The sequence below is a fragment of the Drosophila persimilis genome, unplaced genomic scaffold (assembly GCF_003286085.1).
Source record: "Drosophila persimilis strain 14011-0111.01,24,50 unplaced genomic scaffold, DperRS2 tig00000000-arrow-pilon, whole genome shotgun sequence".
Taxonomy (NCBI): domain Eukaryota; kingdom Metazoa; phylum Arthropoda; class Insecta; order Diptera; family Drosophilidae; genus Drosophila; species Drosophila persimilis.
The window spans coordinates 12,385,359-12,403,250 of record NW_020825288.1 but is presented as its reverse complement, the minus strand read 5'-3'; the positions used below and the strand labels follow the sequence as shown (position 1 = coordinate 12,403,250).

General features: G+C 46.8%; 5 protein-coding genes across 7 annotated transcripts in view; 4 read left to right on the top strand and 1 right to left on the bottom strand.

Moving 5' to 3' along the window:
* The first annotated feature begins 2,458 nt into the window (after window positions 1-2,458).
* LOC6587990 (putative glycine-rich cell wall structural protein 1) lies at window positions 2,459-3,453 on the top strand. Its single transcript, XM_026991441.1, has 2 exons — window positions 2,459-2,514; window positions 2,596-3,453. The coding sequence occupies exons 1-2, from the start codon at window positions 2,497-2,499 to the stop codon at window positions 3,169-3,171; spliced, it is 594 nt and encodes a 197-aa protein (XP_026847242.1). The 5' UTR covers window positions 2,459-2,496; the 3' UTR covers window positions 3,172-3,453.
* Window positions 3,454-6,249: 2,796 nt separating this feature from the next.
* Window positions 6,250-8,567, top strand: LOC6588111 (sodium-coupled monocarboxylate transporter 2). Its single transcript, XM_002013352.2, has 7 exons — window positions 6,250-6,669; window positions 6,732-6,849; window positions 6,908-6,975; window positions 7,034-7,185; window positions 7,242-7,382; window positions 7,437-7,920; window positions 7,982-8,567. Exons 1-7 carry the CDS (start codon window positions 6,280-6,282, stop codon window positions 8,384-8,386), a joined length of 1,758 nt encoding a protein of 585 aa, XP_002013388.1. The 5' UTR covers window positions 6,250-6,279; the 3' UTR covers window positions 8,387-8,567.
* A 724-nt stretch (window positions 8,568-9,291) lies between these two features.
* Window positions 9,292-11,868, top strand: LOC6587804 (sodium-coupled monocarboxylate transporter 2). 2 transcript variants are annotated; one of them, XM_002013351.2, is made up of 8 exons: window positions 9,292-9,519; window positions 9,747-9,906; window positions 9,965-10,082; window positions 10,137-10,356; window positions 10,411-10,551; window positions 10,629-10,737; window positions 10,794-11,326; window positions 11,389-11,868. In XM_002013351.2, exons 1-8 carry the CDS (start codon window positions 9,329-9,331, stop codon window positions 11,747-11,749), a joined length of 1,833 nt encoding a protein of 610 aa, XP_002013387.1. In that variant the 5' UTR covers window positions 9,292-9,328; the 3' UTR covers window positions 11,750-11,868. The 2 variants fall into 2 exon arrangements, with proteins under 2 accessions (XP_002013387.1, XP_026848106.1); XM_026992305.1 differs by lacking the exons at window positions 9,292-9,519; window positions 9,747-9,906; window positions 9,965-10,082 and having other exon boundaries at window positions 10,304-10,361.
* Window positions 11,869-12,792: 924 nt separating this feature from the next.
* Window positions 12,793-15,539, top strand: LOC6587986 (sodium-coupled monocarboxylate transporter 2). Its single transcript, XM_002013350.2, has 8 exons — window positions 12,793-13,125; window positions 13,463-13,622; window positions 13,689-13,806; window positions 13,875-14,094; window positions 14,155-14,295; window positions 14,360-14,468; window positions 14,530-15,062; window positions 15,130-15,539. Exons 1-8 carry the CDS (start codon window positions 12,890-12,892, stop codon window positions 15,452-15,454), a joined length of 1,842 nt encoding a protein of 613 aa, XP_002013386.1. The 5' UTR covers window positions 12,793-12,889; the 3' UTR covers window positions 15,455-15,539.
* Window positions 15,540-16,577: 1,038 nt separating this feature from the next.
* The window catches only part of LOC6588187 (sodium-coupled monocarboxylate transporter 1), a 36,586-nt gene continuing 35,271 nt past the window's right edge, over window positions 16,578-17,892 (bottom strand). For both annotated transcript variants that reach the window (XM_026985776.1, XM_002013349.2), the window contains 3 exons: window positions 17,475-17,853; window positions 17,271-17,413; window positions 16,578-17,202 (listed from right to left, as the gene is read on the bottom strand). In XM_026985776.1, coding sequence (XP_026841577.1) covers window positions 16,710-17,202; window positions 17,271-17,413; window positions 17,475-17,853 — 1,015 coding nt within the window. In that variant the 3' untranslated portion in view covers window positions 16,578-16,709. The remainder of the gene's footprint in view (window positions 17,203-17,270; window positions 17,414-17,474; window positions 17,854-17,892) is intronic.

The following is a 17,892-nucleotide window of genomic DNA, read 5'->3' as shown; positions in this document are numbered from 1 at the left end:
GTGATGCGACGAGATGGAGCCCAAGGATAATCGAGACAAAATCAAATCCAAGCCACATCTAGTCACAATGCTTTTTACTAAAATATCGCTCAAATTCGCAATATTTGGCAATTGCAATGGATTCAGGGCGTTGTCTGCCACATTCGAATCGATTTTATTTTGAAAATTTATGCGCGTCTGCCCGGCAAATGTCTATTGCCAGCTTTTGCTAGTGCTCTCTGGCTCTGCCCGAGTCGGCCCAATTATAGTGTCATAACAATTACGCACGAATAATGAGTTTCTGTTTGAGCCAAAGCTGGGAAAACAGAAAATAGCAACCACCGCCACAGCCAAATCATTGCTGTCTGGTGTCTGCTGTCTACTGTCTGCTATCCGGCGCTGACCTAGTAGACGACGTGTTAATGATGGATTTGTTGAGATATGCCTTCGAGTATAATAAAGAGGTTGAGGTTCATTAAAGTTGCAAAAAGCGTGTAAAAATAGACGCAGAAGCGAATCGAGTGATGGGTTCAGTGTAAATATGTGTAGTTCAGACATGGGGGGAGTACATCCCTGAACCTGTCTTCGAATGCGACCTTACAACTGTTACTCCAATTACATGGCAGAAAGTAAAGACCGACAAAATAAAAAGTGAATTACGACATCAGCTGGGAGGGAGAGACCTTCATCTTCGTCTTCGTCTTAAGACAGGCCACAATAAACCAAATTAACGGCTCGAATGACAGTCCCGGACAGTGGCAGTGGCAGCCCCAGCGCCACAACGCCACAGCGCCACAGCTGATCAAAACAGACCAAGACTCGAAAATGATTTAGCGTCTGCGTCTGCTGCTGCTGCTGTTGAGTGTTAAGTGTTGACTTTCATCTCATTGTTGCCCCCAACTCTAATTGCAGATCGCGCCCCGGCCACGCAACGAAGCACGCCGCAAAGTCCTTCACTTTGGAGCATGAATGCTGTTTCAAGGGGCTAACGCGCCCTTAGCCAATGCTCCAGAGTAGGATTTGGTTACAGCTCCGCGAAAGTACTCGAATGTACGGAAAGAGGGGAGGGAGATGCGATGGTAGATAAACCTCATTTACTTGAATTTACTGCCAGTTTGATTCAGTTTCATTTTGTAGTAGTTTTGTCTTTCGGAGAGTTGAGGGCCTTCCCTCAGACGGCGTACAGGAGCATCTGCTGACATAATGGATTCCCATGGAGACTTCTTTCACTTCTGCAAGAATTCACAGATTTCTGGTTTCATTTGGAGGTCAGATCGGTTTCATAATCATCAGCTTCGCTCCCTTTTGTGACTCACGCAATGCGAGTGCGAAAGTGAAATGGAAACGAAAATTGGCATTTGTTTGAGGTCTTTAAACTTCTTTTTGTAGCAGATCTGGCTTTGATGGTTAAGCCTCACACTGTCTCTCTGTATGTAAATGTAAATTTAATTCAACTCCTTGGGAAACATTAATTATATGCCCTGTGCCGTCGTGCCAGAGCCCTACTGCTCCACTTGGAGATTATACGTATTATACACCCATCTTCTCTTTCTTTGTCTTTCCCAGTCACAGTCCATTTCGTAATCGTTGCGCTGAAGCGACGGGGCGATGGGGCGGTGGAGATGGAGATGGGGATGTGGATGTACTGTACGATGCACATGCATCCTCCACACTTTTCTTTAGGGAGTTGGAAGACAATTGCATTCGTAATTTGAATTGCCATAGGGCAACGGGAAATCTGAAATGATGTTTCGTCATGGGAACCAAAGGAGCGTCGCCGTCCTTTATTGCAAAATATTTATAATTTAACCACTGTGAGACTGGGCATGGGTCCTGCTGGATGCCTCGTCTGTCAGGTTATTTACCCTACAGATCAATCGCGTTGGGAAAAATCACTTCCTGGTCCAGGGGCTATGTCGCAAGTCAACCCGACGATGTCGACGATGTCTCGATGTTTGGCCGGGAAAAGCGAATCGAAGGAAAAGTGCCAAAGAAAATTTCAAATACCAAAATCGTTAGCGACATTTTATTTTATTTTGTTTTATTTTTGTTTCAGCTTTGTGTATTTCTTCTTTTTGCCATTTGGAAATTTTTGTTTTATTGTGAGAAGCACAACAACAACATGCATCGAAGCAATGGGCAGTGGGGACTGAGGAGCTGCTGCTGGGAGAAGAAGATGGAGTTGGAGTTGGCCAAGGCGCCGTCGTCTTCTGCCCCAAAACGAGTTGAAGATGAAGGTACCGTGCCCCCCACTAGTGTATGTGTGTGTGTGTGTGTGTGTGTGTGTGTGTCTGTGTGCGAGTGTCGGCGATAATGATGTTGCCGAAGATAGCGAAACGAAAACCCCAAGCGAAGAAAACGACGACAACGACGACGACGACCACGACGATGGGTATAAAGAGGGCCCGTCCGGGCATTCGAGATGCATTCAGTCGCTGGTTCCCCACTCGAAAGCAACTAAATTTACTTTATCATTTTACTTCACTTCTCTCCCCCACACACACAAAACTCGTGGCTATGAACTCCTTCTCAGTGGTAAGTAGGATGACCAGAGGACCGACCAAGCGGATTGTGGAACAATTGGATTACCATTACCATCATTACCTTGCATTGCAGTTCTTAGTGTTCGCCCTAGCTGCGCTGGCCGCTGCGGAGCCCCCATCGGGCTACAACTATCCCCGTGGAGGCGGTGGCGGTGGCGGCGGCTCCTCGTTTGGCGGTTCCTCATTTGGCGGCGGCGGCTCCTCTTTTGGCGGCGGCGGCGGTGGTGGCGGCGGCGGCTTCCAGGCCGTCAGCGGTGGCTTCCAGACATCCGAGGGCCAGAATGTTGATCCCGCGCTGTTGGAGCAGGTCCGCCAGATCCTGCTGAATGAGGAGAGCAAGCAGGGAGGCGGCGGTGGAGGTGGTGGAGGTGGTGGTGGTGGCGGTGGCTACCCAAGCGGTCCGTCGAGCAGCTACGGTGCTCCTCCCTCGAGCAGCTACGGTGCGCCCGGCGGAGGTGGTGGTGGTGGTCGTGTGGTCGGCATCGATCTTGAAGGCGTCCGTCAGGCCATCCAGGTTGCCCAGTTCGCCCAGCAGAGCACCCAGCAGGGCGGCGGCGGTGGTGGTGGCGGTGGTTACCCAAGCGGCCCCCCATCCGGTTCATATGGCGCACCCTCGAGGCCCGGCGGCAGCTATGGCGCGCCCTTCTAAAACTAGAGGACTCTCAGATCAAAAATCAAATTGCGCTGCCAAAAATGAATACCGACGGAATGGACGACATTTAACCGACTACGACGACGATACCGCAACCAATCCCGACACGACACCAACCAGCATCAAACAACAACATGAACAGCAATTGGAATCAACATGATACTCGTATGTGGGTATTCTGGAACCTGGAACACATAGTTCGACTAGTGATGTGGATGATCCCGATCCAAGTATCTAACCCCCAACCCTCAGCGACTGTAATTCTCTAGCCCTGTCTCTCCTACCCCATCCAAAATCCGATTTCGGATCGAACCAACCCTCAATGAAACTTCGACTCGAAACGGTTTCGTTTTCACCTTTCTTTTTGGAACCTTTGTAAATAGTTTTCTCACTACACACAAAACACACAAAAAAAAAACTCAAGAAAAAAGCTGAAAACGAACATGAAAACAACAACAACCATTACAACACCATCAGCACCCCAGACAGTGTTATAACGCATTATTAGTTTGTAAGTGTTTTTATTTTATATGAAACAAACAAAGAAACAACAAAAAAAGTATGAAAATAATAAAAAAAATAGTAAATTTTGTCACCGTTAAAATTTTGATGATCTTTTTACTTTTTTCGGATTTTTTAGACAGAAGATTCTTTTAGTATGAGCAGTTTTTTTCTTAGAGTTTCCTACTCCAAAAACTCAAGAATTCTTTAGAAATCATCATTAGCTTTGTCGTGCTAACCATAAAGATTTACAAATGTCGCCGTTTACTATCGTACAGGTTTGAAAACTTGAAGATATCGCATTATAAAAAACAATATTACATAGACCAATTCCAATTAAACTCGTTTTTGGGGCCATGCAATCGATTCACTCGCATTGGATTCAAAATATCAATTCCAGTTGTCACTGGCCTTACGTGAGATATCGTACATGAAATACCAACAAGCATCTTCAAAAATCCTTTCACTTTTCAATTCGACAGCCACCCCTCCTCCGGCACTGCCGCACAGCCGCACAGCCGCACTTGTGGAGCACGCTCATCATCAATGCCCGTCGTGCAAGTGCTCGACGTGGAGATGGGGCCTGAGAGGCGCTCATTACGCGAAGATTGCGACAGATGCAGTCGAGAGACTGGGTCAAAATGCAGCCCAGGAGGAGGGGTAGGGGGAACGTGGACAGCTATTGGATGGGGTCGCCGACGGACATCAACTATTACCATCCAAAAATGAAGTTGGAGTCTGAAGCCACTTTACCCACATTCAACATCATTAACATTTCCCAATTGAATGCGTGCCGCGGTGGCCTGGCCATCTATGGCCATCTTTGGCTCTGGACGCTGGTAGTGCATCCGAAAACGAGGCTCAGGCGGACGAGCAGCAAATGGAGTGTGCAACTGCAACGGATGTAACAGTAGCTGAAACTAAGCGGCGGCAACTGCGACTTCCAACAATGTGTTGTGGAATTCAAAGATTACGGCATAAGAAAGAGCCACCACAAACACAAAATTACAGAGTGTCTATTTATCTGATGATGTCGTTTGTAGCGCAACGAAGCTATTTTTTATAAAGAACATTATACAATACATTCAACTTATCTTTTCTTTTTATTTGGACCTAGTGCTTATAGGGCAATAAGTTATGAAACCTTCTAAGTAAAACACCAGGATTAATATAATAATTTGGAATGTTTTCAAACCCAGAATTTTTTGGGTTACATTGCTCTTTTCAGTCATTTTCTTGCTGGATTGTTATTAAACATCTATACACTGAAAGAAACACTGGTATAAAGCAAAACCAACTCACCCAAAATTAAATTAAGTATTCGGATTTTAAATAAAAAAGTGATATAAAATAGAATTCACAAATATAAATGTATAAAAAGTCTTTATGATATAAATATTATAATATTATAATATTTCCAATAATATTTTGGGGAAAATATTAAAATCTAAGTGTAACCATTAGGGGCTCAGGGCTTTTTTCTCTGTCTGTTAGCTATCAGCAACAAGCACGATTATCTTTTATTCTTTTGGCTAAACGCCATGGCATAAACGACTTTGAAATTTCCATGTCGAACAATAAAGAATTTATGGGTTGATAAGCATCAGCATTAGAGACTTTAGGTTAGGTTAGGTTAGGTTAGGTAGAGGCGGTTGCCAGGCTCGATCGGAGTACGCCACACTTAGGCCGGCGTCGGCCCATTGTGATACCGCTTGGGATCATTCCCCTTCCTGCAAGAAGTGAGACTTCATGACCATATGCCCTTATAAAGTTAGCGAACTTTCTGGGACATAGTGTACAATCCGAAATATCTGTTAAAAAGGCAGAGCCTAAGTGTTGTAGCCTTCTTCTGCTGAGAGCTGGACAGGAGCAAAACAGGTGTTCCACTGTCTCGTCCTCGTATCTGCAGTCGCGGCAGAAGTCATTATGTGCCTAATAGCCAATGTACTGTGAGGTAACGTATGACTGCGTAGACTTTAAGTCCACAGCAATAATTCCCATAAGGGACACAATTTTTGGCTTCAGGAGCAAGTAATGTTTTGCCTATATTGATAAACAAAATAAAAGATTCTTATCTTAATGAAGGAAGTAATAGGTGCCTTATAAAGAGGCGGGCGACTATGCAATCTGGGGATGACTGGCAGGTTATATGTATCCAGGGGGCGCTTTTCGCGTTCAGTGTTGGGATGACAGTGAAAACAATGAATGAGTTGGCTCGCGGCTGCTTCCGTAATCTCAGATAATCCAGCGTCGGAGGAGTCTGCAATGTCAGAGTCTCACGTGTTGCGTGGGGGAGAGAGAGATAGAGGTAGATAGAGAGAGAGAGCGGTAAGTAAGCAAGAGAATTGACAAGGGGTTTCTAAGATCATCGTAGAAAATCTTCATCATATAAGATAAGACCCAGAGTTGTCGTAAGAGAGCCGTCAATAGATAATACTTATTTAGAACTGGCAATTCTTGAGATAACATCGACATCGGGCGAAAAGTTTATATAAAGATTGAGAGTACGGCGGGATGCGCTCAAACGCAATTTTTCGCCGGAGTCGGAAAGTGCATAACAAGATCGGAGAATTCTGAGCGTATTCCTGAACGTATCCTTTAAAAATGTCGGCTCTATTGAATGCCTCGATCAAGGCAGCTGCTGTCGTGGCACCCGACTCCCAGTTTGTGTTCAACTCTACGGATTACGTGATCTTTTCCCTGATGTTGAGCATTTCAGCAGCCATTGGCGTGTACTTTGGATTCTTTGCCAAGGGCGAGGACACCACCGAGGAGTACCTGATGGGTGGCAAGCGTATGAAGACCTTACCGATTGCCATTTCTCTGGTGGCCAGTCAGCTCTCGGCCATTTCCATTATGACCATTCCGGGCGAGATGTATGGCTACGGCATCAATTGGTTCTTTAATGTCGTCTGCATGGTAGTGGTGGTGCCTCTCCTCAACTACGTGATCATTCCCGTCTTCTACAACAATAACATCACCAACTGTTATGAGGTGAGCGCCCTGCCATTGCGGATATACTCTGTATCCAGTTTGTAAATCATTTGTGGTTGCAGTATCTGGAGATGCGGTTCGACAGGAAGGTGCGCGTCCTGCAGACCTTCCTCTTCATAACGACCATGTTTTTCATGCTGCCCATATTCTTATTCTTGCCCTCGCTGGCCTTCTCCCAGGGTAAGATAAAACTCACAGATCAATTTTAAACACCATCAGCATAATGGTTTTCCTCCAGTGACGGGCTTCAATGTGCACATCATCAATGCCATCGTCTCTGGCATCTGTGTCTTTTACACCATGTTTGTGAGTCATAAAGCACTTCCCGTTAGATCCATATTCATCCGAATTCTCGATTTTCCAGGGTGGCATCAAGGCGGTGGTCTGGACGGATGTAGTCCAAGCGGGCATTATGGTGGTCTCCGTCGTTTTGGTGGGCGTAATGGGTGCCTATCGTGTGGGCGGCTTCTCCGAAGTCTTTCGCATTGCCGGTGAGGGTGGTCGTCTGGATGTCAAGTAGGTTCCTCCCAAGGGCTTCACCAACAAAGAATAATAATCTTCTGCCTTTACAGCTTTAACTTGGATTTGACCACGCGCTCCACCATCTGGAACGTCTTCTCCTCGGCCACAATCATGTGGGCGGGCTATGTGGGCCTCAACCAGAGCTGCGTCCAGCGCATCGTCTCCCTGCCCTCGCTGAAGCACGCCAGGAGGTAAGTGGATATATCGATTGGATCCAACAGACTCTCATCATTGGTACACCCAAGGGCTCTGGTGATCTTCGGCTTTGGCTTTGTGATCATCATGTTTTTCAACTGTTTCACGGGCATCGTGATCTTCTCCCGCTTCTTCGACTGCGATCCCATTAAGATTGGCCAGGTGTCCAAAGTGGATAAAATGGTACCGTATTTCGTTCAGGACACTGTCGGACATCTGCGTGGCCTGCCCGGGGTGTTTATCTCGTGCGTGTTCAGTGCGGCCCTGAGCACTCTCTCGGCCAGCATTAATTCTCTCGGAGGAGTGGTTTATTTCGATTACATCAAACCCCACATCCGCCACACGGAGCACAAGGCGAACGTGATTATGAAGCTGTTTGTGTTCTTCTGCGGCATCTACTGCGTCCTGGGCGGCATCGTCGTGGAGAAGTTTAACTCCATTCTCCAGGTGCTCTACTCGATCGGAGGCGTTAGTTTTGGAGCCACGTGTGCCGTATTTATGCTCGGCATGCTAGTGCCACGGGCCCATGGAAGGGTGAGTTAAGGGAACGATTTTTGGAGACAGATATAACTAATATAGCCTCCCTTCCCCTTAGGCGGCCATCATTGGAGTTCTTTCCAGTATTGCGTGCATGTCCATCATAGTGATCCTTAGTTGGGGACGCAACCACTACGACACTCTGCCCACACGCGTCGACAACTGTCCGGCACCGGCCCTGAATGCCACCACCACAGTCTCCCCCCTCAGTCCGTCAGCCACAGCGGCAGCCCACACCGGCGATGAGTTCAGTATCCTGGATCTGTCCTTCAACTGGTATGTGGTGGTGGGCTTCGCCATAACATGGCTGGTGGCAGTGCCGCTAAGCTACATCCTGAAGCAGCGAGCCGATGTCAAGCTGGATCCCAAGCTCCTGTCGCCGGTGGTGCAGCCTTTCGTCCGCTACGAACTGGCGCAGGCGGACGAGCTGCACGAGCTGAAGAGCGAAAACACCAAGGCCTGAGGCAGTTAACCATAAGATATGCTTAGGTTGGGCATCGTAAAGATATAAGATAGGGACCCGGTGGTTGATATGAGTGCTGTGCACAGTCAGTGGACTCCAGTACGATCCCATTCCATCTAGATCGGATCTGTCTGCAGAACATCAAGAATTTTGCTTATCTGAATAAAAGGCTATATCACTATTGTCTGGCTCTTTAGTCGCAATCTTTGGACAGCGACATATTCTAAATATAAACCGCAGGAAAGACGAGAATTAGAGCAGAGCCGTGCCCCAAGCGATACATCGGGTAAATATATCAGTCTTTAATCCACATAACAACCGAGTCATAGTCATAGCCATAAATTGTGGAACCTGCTAAAATTCTTATCGCTAGCAAACATCTAGTTCAGAATGGGCCAAGAGTGTTAAGATCTTTACACACTGCCTGGAAGGGTCGTATAACAACAGGCACGCCCCGAATCTCTGTCGCGAAATGGAAATTATACAAAGACAAAAATCTGAAACGGAAAGTTTTGGAAGAAAAATGGATCGGGAAAGTTGAACAGATTCCATTTAATGCTATGCGATCTAAAAAGTATCTACGCCTAGTCTCCATTTGTAAATATATTTAAAGGTTCAAGATACTTATAAGAGATAGATAATCATGATGCACTTAATATTCGAACGCAGAGAGGCACCTGGAATGATTCTCTTACTTGGAGTTCTTTAGTTCTCATTTATATGGTGTGTTGGAAAAGCCAACAAGAGAAGCAAGACCAGATAACTAAGGCACTAAACTTCTGTTTGATTTACGAAGGAGGCTGTGGCCAAGATCAGATAAGGAGCCCACCGCCTGGGGGATTCATATTTAAGTGAAAATCAGGCCAGGGTATTCTCAAGTGTGCGCATAGACTTCGAACGTCGCATAACGGCCAAATCGGTACTTACAGAACCACTGCCAGGATGTCGAGCGACACGCCGGATCTTAGATTCGGCATAACGGACTTTGTGGTCTTCACCGTCATGCTGAGCGCCTCGGCTGGGATTGGTGTGTATTTTGGGTTCTTCTCGAAGGCCAAGAATACCACCGAGGAGTACCTACGCGGAGGCAAGAAGATGCAGACCCTCCCCATTGCCATCTCTCTGGTGGCTAGGTGCGTAACGCGGTGAACAAGAGATATTTAATCTTTACGATGCCACCCGAGGCGGTAGTAAAAGTAACTTACGTCAATCGCGTCCTTACCTCAAAGTGATATCCACTCGAACTAGCACTTGAACTCGAAATGTGTACATCCAATGCCACTTCCTTGGAAGTGTATCTGTTGGATCTACGATTTGTCTTTCTTAAGTAATCAAATGGCTTGAATATTTATCATTCTAGTCAGCTATCGGGCATTGCCATTATGTCCATTCCCGCCGAGAGCTACTCGTTTGGCTTCAACTACATCTTCGTGGTGCTGGCGATGGTGCCAGTCATACCCATTCTGATCTACATCATTGTGCCCGTATTCTACGAGAACAATGTTTCCAATTGCTACGAGGTGAGTGGGCTTATATACGCGGTATCACTTGCCTTTCCATGAAAATCGTGTTCCATAGTACCTGGAGATGAGGTTTAATAAGCGCACGCGTCAGTTGGTCACAATGGCTTTTGTGTTGAATTCGTTCCTCATGCTCCCCGTCTACATGTTCATTCCGTCGCTGGCCTTTTCCCAGGGTAAGTGAGGACAGAGAGTCCTGGAGAGACCGAAGCTTATCCATTCCATTGCAGTGACTGGAATGAATATTCACCTGATCAATATCATGGTCTCCTCGATCTGTATCTTCTACACGATGCTGGGCGGTATCAAGGCGGTGGTGTGGACGGATGTCGTCCAGGGTGGCGTGATGCTGCTCTCAGTAGTTACTGTGGGTGTCATGGGCACCGTCCGATCGGGTGGCTTGTCCACTGTCCTGGAGAATGCCGCTGAAGGTGGCCGAATGGATTTAGAGTAAGGTTGTGGATGAATTCTTCGATGAACTTTTGGACTGACTCTCGATTGCAGCTATAGACTAGATCCTCGGATTCGTTTGTCTTTCTGGAGCGCGATGACTGGTGGCATATTCATGTGGACAGGCCATATCGGCCTCAATCAGAGCTGTGTGCAGCGCATCGTCTCCCTGCCCTCGTATTCCCATGCCAAAAAGTGAGAGTTCTCTGGAAACATATGTATCTCCATTTCGGTCAGTCAGACGTTTGTGTATACTTTTTATTCCTATGTAGATCTCTGATTATTGCGGGACTGGGATTCATTATAATCAGTTTGTTCAACACCTTTGCGGGAATCATTATGTTTGCCCGCTACTACGGCTGTGATCCCATTCTGGCTGGTGTAGGTCCTTCCTCCCATACATCCATACATGAATACTTATTGCTGCACTCCCACAGCTCGTCAGCAAACCGGACAAGATGATGCCATTCTTTGTGCAGGACATTATGGGTCATTTGGCCGGAATGCCCGGCGTGTTCATCTCCTGCGTCTTCAGTGCAGCCCTCAGCTCACTCTCGGCCACACTCAACTCTCTGGCCGGTGTCGTATATTTCGACTACATCAAGCCCCACATCCGACACACAGATGCCCGTGCGAATGGAATCATGAAACTGGTGATCATCGCTATGGGCGGCTACTGCATCCTGGGCGGTTTCATAGTCCAGAACTTCAACTCGATTCTGCAGACTGTTGTGACTATCACTGGTGTCAACACGGGCGCCGTGGTGGGGGTATTTCTGCTCGGGATGTTTGTGCCACGGTGCAATAGCAAGGTGGCAGTGTCCAGCATTTTGATCAGTGTGGTGGGCATGGTGTGGATCATCGCTAACGGCCAGATGAACTTCAAAGCGGGCCTCATCAAGTACGAAGTGCTTCCCAACTCTCTTGACCAGTGCGAGGCCCGCGGTCTGCACACGATCTTGGATGCCATGCAAGTATTAAGTTTTCTGCGATCCCCATCCCACTCTCAACATTCCTTCCATTATTTTTCAGTAACCAAACTGCCGTAAGCCCAAACACTCCGAAACTGCCAGGTCCTGCAGCTCCAGTCACAACTGCCTTTCACAGCAATCGAGACTTTTCCCTCTACGACATCTCCTTTTACTGGTACAAAGTCGTCGGTGCGCTGCTGGTCTTCTTCTGGGCAGTACCCATGAGCTATGTCTGGCCCCCGGACCCCAACGAAAAGCAGAATCCTAAGCTATACTCACCCTTTGTTCGAAAGTTCCTAAATCTTTCGAATTCCGAACAGGAAATGGAGGAGGTGCCGCTGCGGAAAGCAACAGTCCGCGAGATTCCTGAACTTCGAGTGGATGCCAAAGAAAAGGAAACGGAAGTTGGACTTGAACACTAATCCGTTTTAGGAATTTAGTTAATCGTAGGCTGAAATATATGACGTAGAAGTAATCCTAGAGAACAAATGTACAGTGGGAAAGAAAAATCTATTAATAAAAGAGATAGTGCCTATTCTAATTTATATGTTTCACAAAGCACTAGTCCCGACCATTGAATCGGTGTGTAACATCCAGAAGGAAGTGTTTCCGACCTATAACGTATAAATATGCCTGTATGTCCGCCCGTCTTGACGGAGTAGTTTCGGAGACTAAAAAAGCTAGAGCAACCAAATGTTGTATCCCGATTCCTGCGATATCATACTGTTACAAGTGTATTTCAGTAGTATCGCCGGCACCACACAGTAGTACGAAAAACCCTTGCCGCGGCTCGTTAATAGTAGCTTCCAATGAAAACTATTTTGTGCAAAGAAATATAGAAAGCATAATGAAACTATATGAGAAATAAATTGATTTTCTTAAGAGCTTCCCGTTAGCGGCCCCAAAAGTAGGCATACATTTTTCGGATAAAAAAGGCTAGAGGTCAACTGAAGGTCCTTCAAACTTCAGTTTCTATTATTTAAGGTTCTATTTTTGGGATATGAGCACTGTTCCACCCACAATAAATGCGTGCAACAAACTCAGAGTGGGTGCGGCCAGTCAACGTACTAGATTATCAGCTGGGGAATAACCATAAAGACGTGAGGTCCAGAGGATGGTGATAAGAAGAGACAACGCAACGATCTGGAGGAATCTTAGATTTGAAAGGGATTCGATACATACTCATCATTCTCGATCCCTATTGACGGATGGGTTGGGGAAAATTAATGTACTTAGAACCCGAACAAGTACGGTACGTTTCGGCCCTGGGAGTGGATATGGGCGGTTCATTCGGGTATCACCCCGTGTAAGGCAGATAAGGAGCACTCCTGATTTACGATGTCGGTGATACGTTTACGCTTACCAGACAGATTTCGTGACGAGATAAGCAGCTATTGCCTAGCTGGAGATCGCTACTTAAGAAGGGAGTTGCTGCTTATCTCCATAAGTGTGTTGGCAGCCTCCACAAGAAGAGTCACGGCTTCCCCAGTCTTGTCCTCAGGGTGGTGTTATCGCTGAAAACCGCTAAAGCGTTAGAAAAGGATCAATATCAAGGCTGAACAATGGCGGCAAGTACTTCGGAGTTGCCCAGCACAGTGGCCACAGTGGCAGCAGCCACCGTAGAGAATCTACGATTCAGCGGGACCGATTACATTGTCTTCACCCTGATGCTTAGTGCATCGGCGGGCATTGGCGTGTACTTTGGGTTCTTCTCGAAGTCCAAGAACACTACCGAAGAGTACCTGCAAGGCGGCAAGAAAATGCCCACATGGCCCGTGGCCATATCCCTGGTCTCCAGGTGAGTGTCATCACCTTTACCGCTGAAGATTTTCCATGTCGTCACAACCAAAGGTTCTGAGGCGGAACACACAGAGACTTTATGGACCCTTTAAGATAAGATCTGTTGAAGATAGATAGATCTGTCTATGTCTATGTATCTATTCGTCTATCTTATCAGAAGTGCGCATGGCGCTTAGTCCATCCATAAAATGGAGGCTTAGATGAATTGCTTTATTCGGTGAAATTATTGTGAAATTAATCAAAATTGTGTTCGGGCCCCTCTTTTTGCACGGAAATCATTTTCCGATCCAATGTAAGGATAGGAGGTATCGAGACTAATGATGTTTCTTTTTCAGTCAACTCTCCGGCGTGGCTATGATGTCCATTCCGGCAGAGTCCTATACCTTCGGCTTCAACATTGTGTTCACCGTAATGGCTATGATCCCGACGGTGCCCGTTCTCATATACATCATTGTGCCTGTGTTCTACGAGAACAATGTCTCAAACTGTTACGAGGTGAGTGCGAATGTCCCCCTATCTCCATGTAGCCTCTAAAATGAATCCTTTCATCTTTCCCTGTAGTACCTGGAAATGAGGTTCAACAAGCTAACTCGCCAACTGGTGACCATTACATTCATAATGAACCAATTCCTGATGCTGCCGGTCTACATGTTTGTGCCCTCGTTGGCCTTCTCCCAAGGTACAATGGAAATAGATTTTAATCGTGTTTCGTTTGGCGGTGAAATTAAAATTCATTTTCATTTACAGTGACCGGCATCAACATTCACCTGATCAACACAGTGGTCTCCTCCGTATGCGTCTTCTACACTATGCTGGGCGGAATCAAGGCTGTGGTGTGGACGGATGTCGTCCAGGGTGGCGTGATGCTGCTCTCCGTAGTGCTGGTGGCTATTCTGGGAACTTCGCACACCGGCGGATTGAGCAAGGTCCTTGAGAATGCTTCAGAGGGTGGACGCCTTGACTTTAAGTGAGTTGAATAGCCTTCCGCTCATCGATGGATTCACTGCATCATTTTGTTTTTGCATAGCTTCGGGATAGATCCTCGCCTGCGTGTCACATTCTGGAGTGGAATATTCAGCGGCCTGCTCATGTGGACGGGAAAGGTGGGTCTCGACCAGAGCTGTGTGCAGCGCATCGTCTCCCTGCCCTCGTATACCCACGCCAAAAAGTGAGTGCTAATCGCTAGAGAGTGCGGACCAATTCTTACTAATGTCTCTCTCTTTGTTTTGTAGGTCGCTATTAATTGCTGGCATTGGCTTTCTGTTTATCATGATCTTCACCTGCTTCATTGGTATCATAATGTTTTCCTACTACTACGGATGCGATCCCATACAGGCTGGGGTAATGATATCCTTTCAATATCTGAATAAACACATTCTCAACTCTACCCTTTCTTCCGTAGCTGGTCAGTAAGCCGGACAAACTGATGCCGTTCTTCATTCAGGACATCATGGGGCATCTAATCGGCATGCCGGGCGTATTCATCTCTTGTGTGTTCAGTGCCTCCCTCAGCTCCCTGTCCGCCAGTCTCAACTCTTTTGCCGGCGTCGTCTACTTTGACTACATCAAGCCACACATCCGGCACACGGATGCACGTGCGAATGGTATCATGAAACTGGTTATCATCGTGATGGGCGCCTATTGTATCCTGGGCGGATATATGGTGCAGAACTTCAACTCCATCATCCAGACCATGTGGACGATAACGGGCATCAATACGGGCGCCGTGGTGGGGGTATTCCTGCTCGGCATGTTTGTGCCCCGCTGCAGTGCCAAGGTGGCAGTCACGGGCATAATCTTTAGTGTGGTGGCTATGCTTTGGATCATCATCAACGCCCAGATAAACTTTAAGGCAGGCCTCATCCGGTACGATGTTCTTCCAAATGGCCTGGATCAGTGCGAAGCTCGCGATTTCCAAGTGATCTTGAACTCCATGTAAGACAGCCATCCAACATTCTTAGTTTCCAAAAAATAAGGCTTTCCATGGTTTATTTTTCTGCAGCAACGGTAACACCACTACGCCTGCTCCCACTATGGAGGCGCCGCCACAGGTGACTACTGCCTTCGGAAGCAATCGGGACTTCTCCCTCTACGACATCTCCTTCTATTGGTATAAGGTGCTGGGTGCTATTTTGGTGTTCGCCTGGGCCGTTCCCATGAGCTATGTGTGGCCCACGGACAAGGAGGAGAAACAGAATCCCAAACTCTATTCGCCTTTTGTTCGCAACATGTTGAACGTGCCCGATCCCGTGGTAGAAATGGAGGAGATGCCGCTGAAGTCATCTGACTTAAAGGCTAAGGAGAACGGCACTTCGCAAGATGCCTAAAGAACACATGACCCCCATCCACAAATTTGTATTATATTATATTAATAATAATAATAATAATAAGAAAAAATCTGCATATTCTACAGTAAATGCGTATCATTTGGACAGTAGGAGGGTCCATTCCCAATGGCTACAGAATGTCTGGCAGTTCGAGCAGCTAAGGCGTTTTGGGAACTGCCTTTTGGCCAGCATTTCATTTCTCTTCCCCACAGGCGCAGTACTTGCCGTTATTCTTCGCAGAGTACGTTAACGACTTGCTGGAGTCCCAGGAGCTGAACGAGCACAAGGAAATATCTGAAACCATACCCCAGGCCAAATAAACACCATAGCTTATTGAAATTGGTTTCGACGCGATTTTGACGGCTGGCCTAATATTATTGATAGGGGTGGGAAAGATACAATTTTAGAAATTAAATTTAAATTTTGACTTCCTTTTGGGATGGATTTTTCCATAGTTTTCATTCCATACTTATCTCACACTTTGAATACCCATACCATACCCTACTGATCTAACATAAATGGCTTTTATAACGCTATTTATATTGCAGGACATTGGGAATCGTTTTTACGACAACTGAAATCAGTAAACCACTCATTTACCCTTGATATTGAAAGTATTTATCAAGATTTGCCTTAGTTTTATTGATAACTAATAGAACACTTCTTTTGCATTCCTTGAGCTACGAAGATAACAAAGTCTGGCCATGATTTTAAAAATCGTGTTAAAATAACAGAAGCAGTGCGTAAAGAGGCGGGAAAATTTAAATTTATCTAAAATTTGATATGGCAAAATATTTATCTGAAATTTATCGGAACTTCTTACACTTACATGTATTATACATGTGATATACATTATCAACTACACATACAATTTGTACGATACTTTTCTGCAGCGCAGCCCTGGCATCACTATCGAAAATCAGCTGTGGGCAGCAACAGCGATGGGCAGCACTGCTGAGGCGCGCGAAATCAAAATCGGAAATCAATTTTCATGCGATGTGTATTAAAATACATTTTTCTTTATTTATGTAAATCAGTACACATAAATAAAACTCGAGTTGCTACAACAAATGTACACACATCTTGAATATTGCTCAACAATATTGCAATTTGCATACTCTTGTACAATAATCACAGCATCTTTATCTTTCTATCATTAATTGGTCTAGACTAATGCTTAGCTTACGAACTAAAGACTACATTTTCGGTAAGTACGATGTGGGGAAGGGATGGGATGACATGATGAGGGGTAGCACTAGAGCGCCGCCCTGGTACCAGAACCGAGCTGCCGATACACGCCCGTCTCGCCCGGCGGCACAGTGTCCAGCTGCACTTTGCTGGCGTCACAGATCGACTGATGCCCCACGCCCTGCCCGCTGCTCGAGCTGGTGAAGACCACGGCAATGGGGTTGCTCTTCTGCTTCTCGTTGTGGATGTGTGCCTCATCCGGCGACGACTCGTACGCATGGTTGACCTTCTCCTCCTTGCAGGTCGTTGTGGTGGCCGATGAATCGCTATTGTTGCGTCCGTTCAGTCCGGACTCCTCCTCGTGCTTGACATAGTAAGGCTTGGGCCCGGAGAACCGCTCCCAACACCGGAAGATGATGGGATGCAGCAGTTTGCCGTCGTACTCATCGTCGGGATGCTGGGTCAGCATGCTGATCAATGTTCCAATAACCACTGTCATTGCGGTTCCAATAAGACTGTAGTACATGAAGCTGATCGAGTAGAACGTCTCCAGAGGGGTGCTACAAAGAAATGCGCAATTTTATATTTTAACTTATTCTTTTTTAGCTCAGAAGCTTTCTACTCTTACCGTTCAGGCGCTATGCTCGGCGGCGTCTCCAGCAAGGTGGTCTGGTTGTAGCCATCGATGGGCGTGTGCGTCAGCAGCCACGGCAATTGTTCCATCTCAATCGGCTTGGCAATTGACTGAGAGAAGCTGTGGTTGGAGCAGCCCTGCAAGGATATAAGACTGTTTAGACACCAACATTCATCTCGATTCGTGTCAGGGACTCACTTCCGTGGAGGTGGGCAGCATGGGATTACTTTTGTCGATGGTCATCGAACCGCCAATAATCCAGAGGACAAAGGCACAGGCAGAGATCATGCCTGCCGAGGTTCCCTTCCAATTGGCAACCGGTACCATCATGGCCAGCAGGAAGCAGCCGAGCAGTGGTCCAGAAGTGGCTGAGAAGACGAGCAGCGAAGACTCGATGACGCCCGCCAGTAGGCCCACCCCGAAGGCAACGCACATAATGATCAGGCCACAGATGACGGTGATCAGCTTGAGAATCCTCAGCTGCTGCTTGTCGGAGAGCCCCTTGAATCTTGGTAGCTGCGACACAAAGTCCTCCCAGCAAACCGTGGCCAGCGAATTCAGATTGGAAACCATCATGCTGCAAGCTCAAGAGGTTCGCATAATTGGACCAACCGCA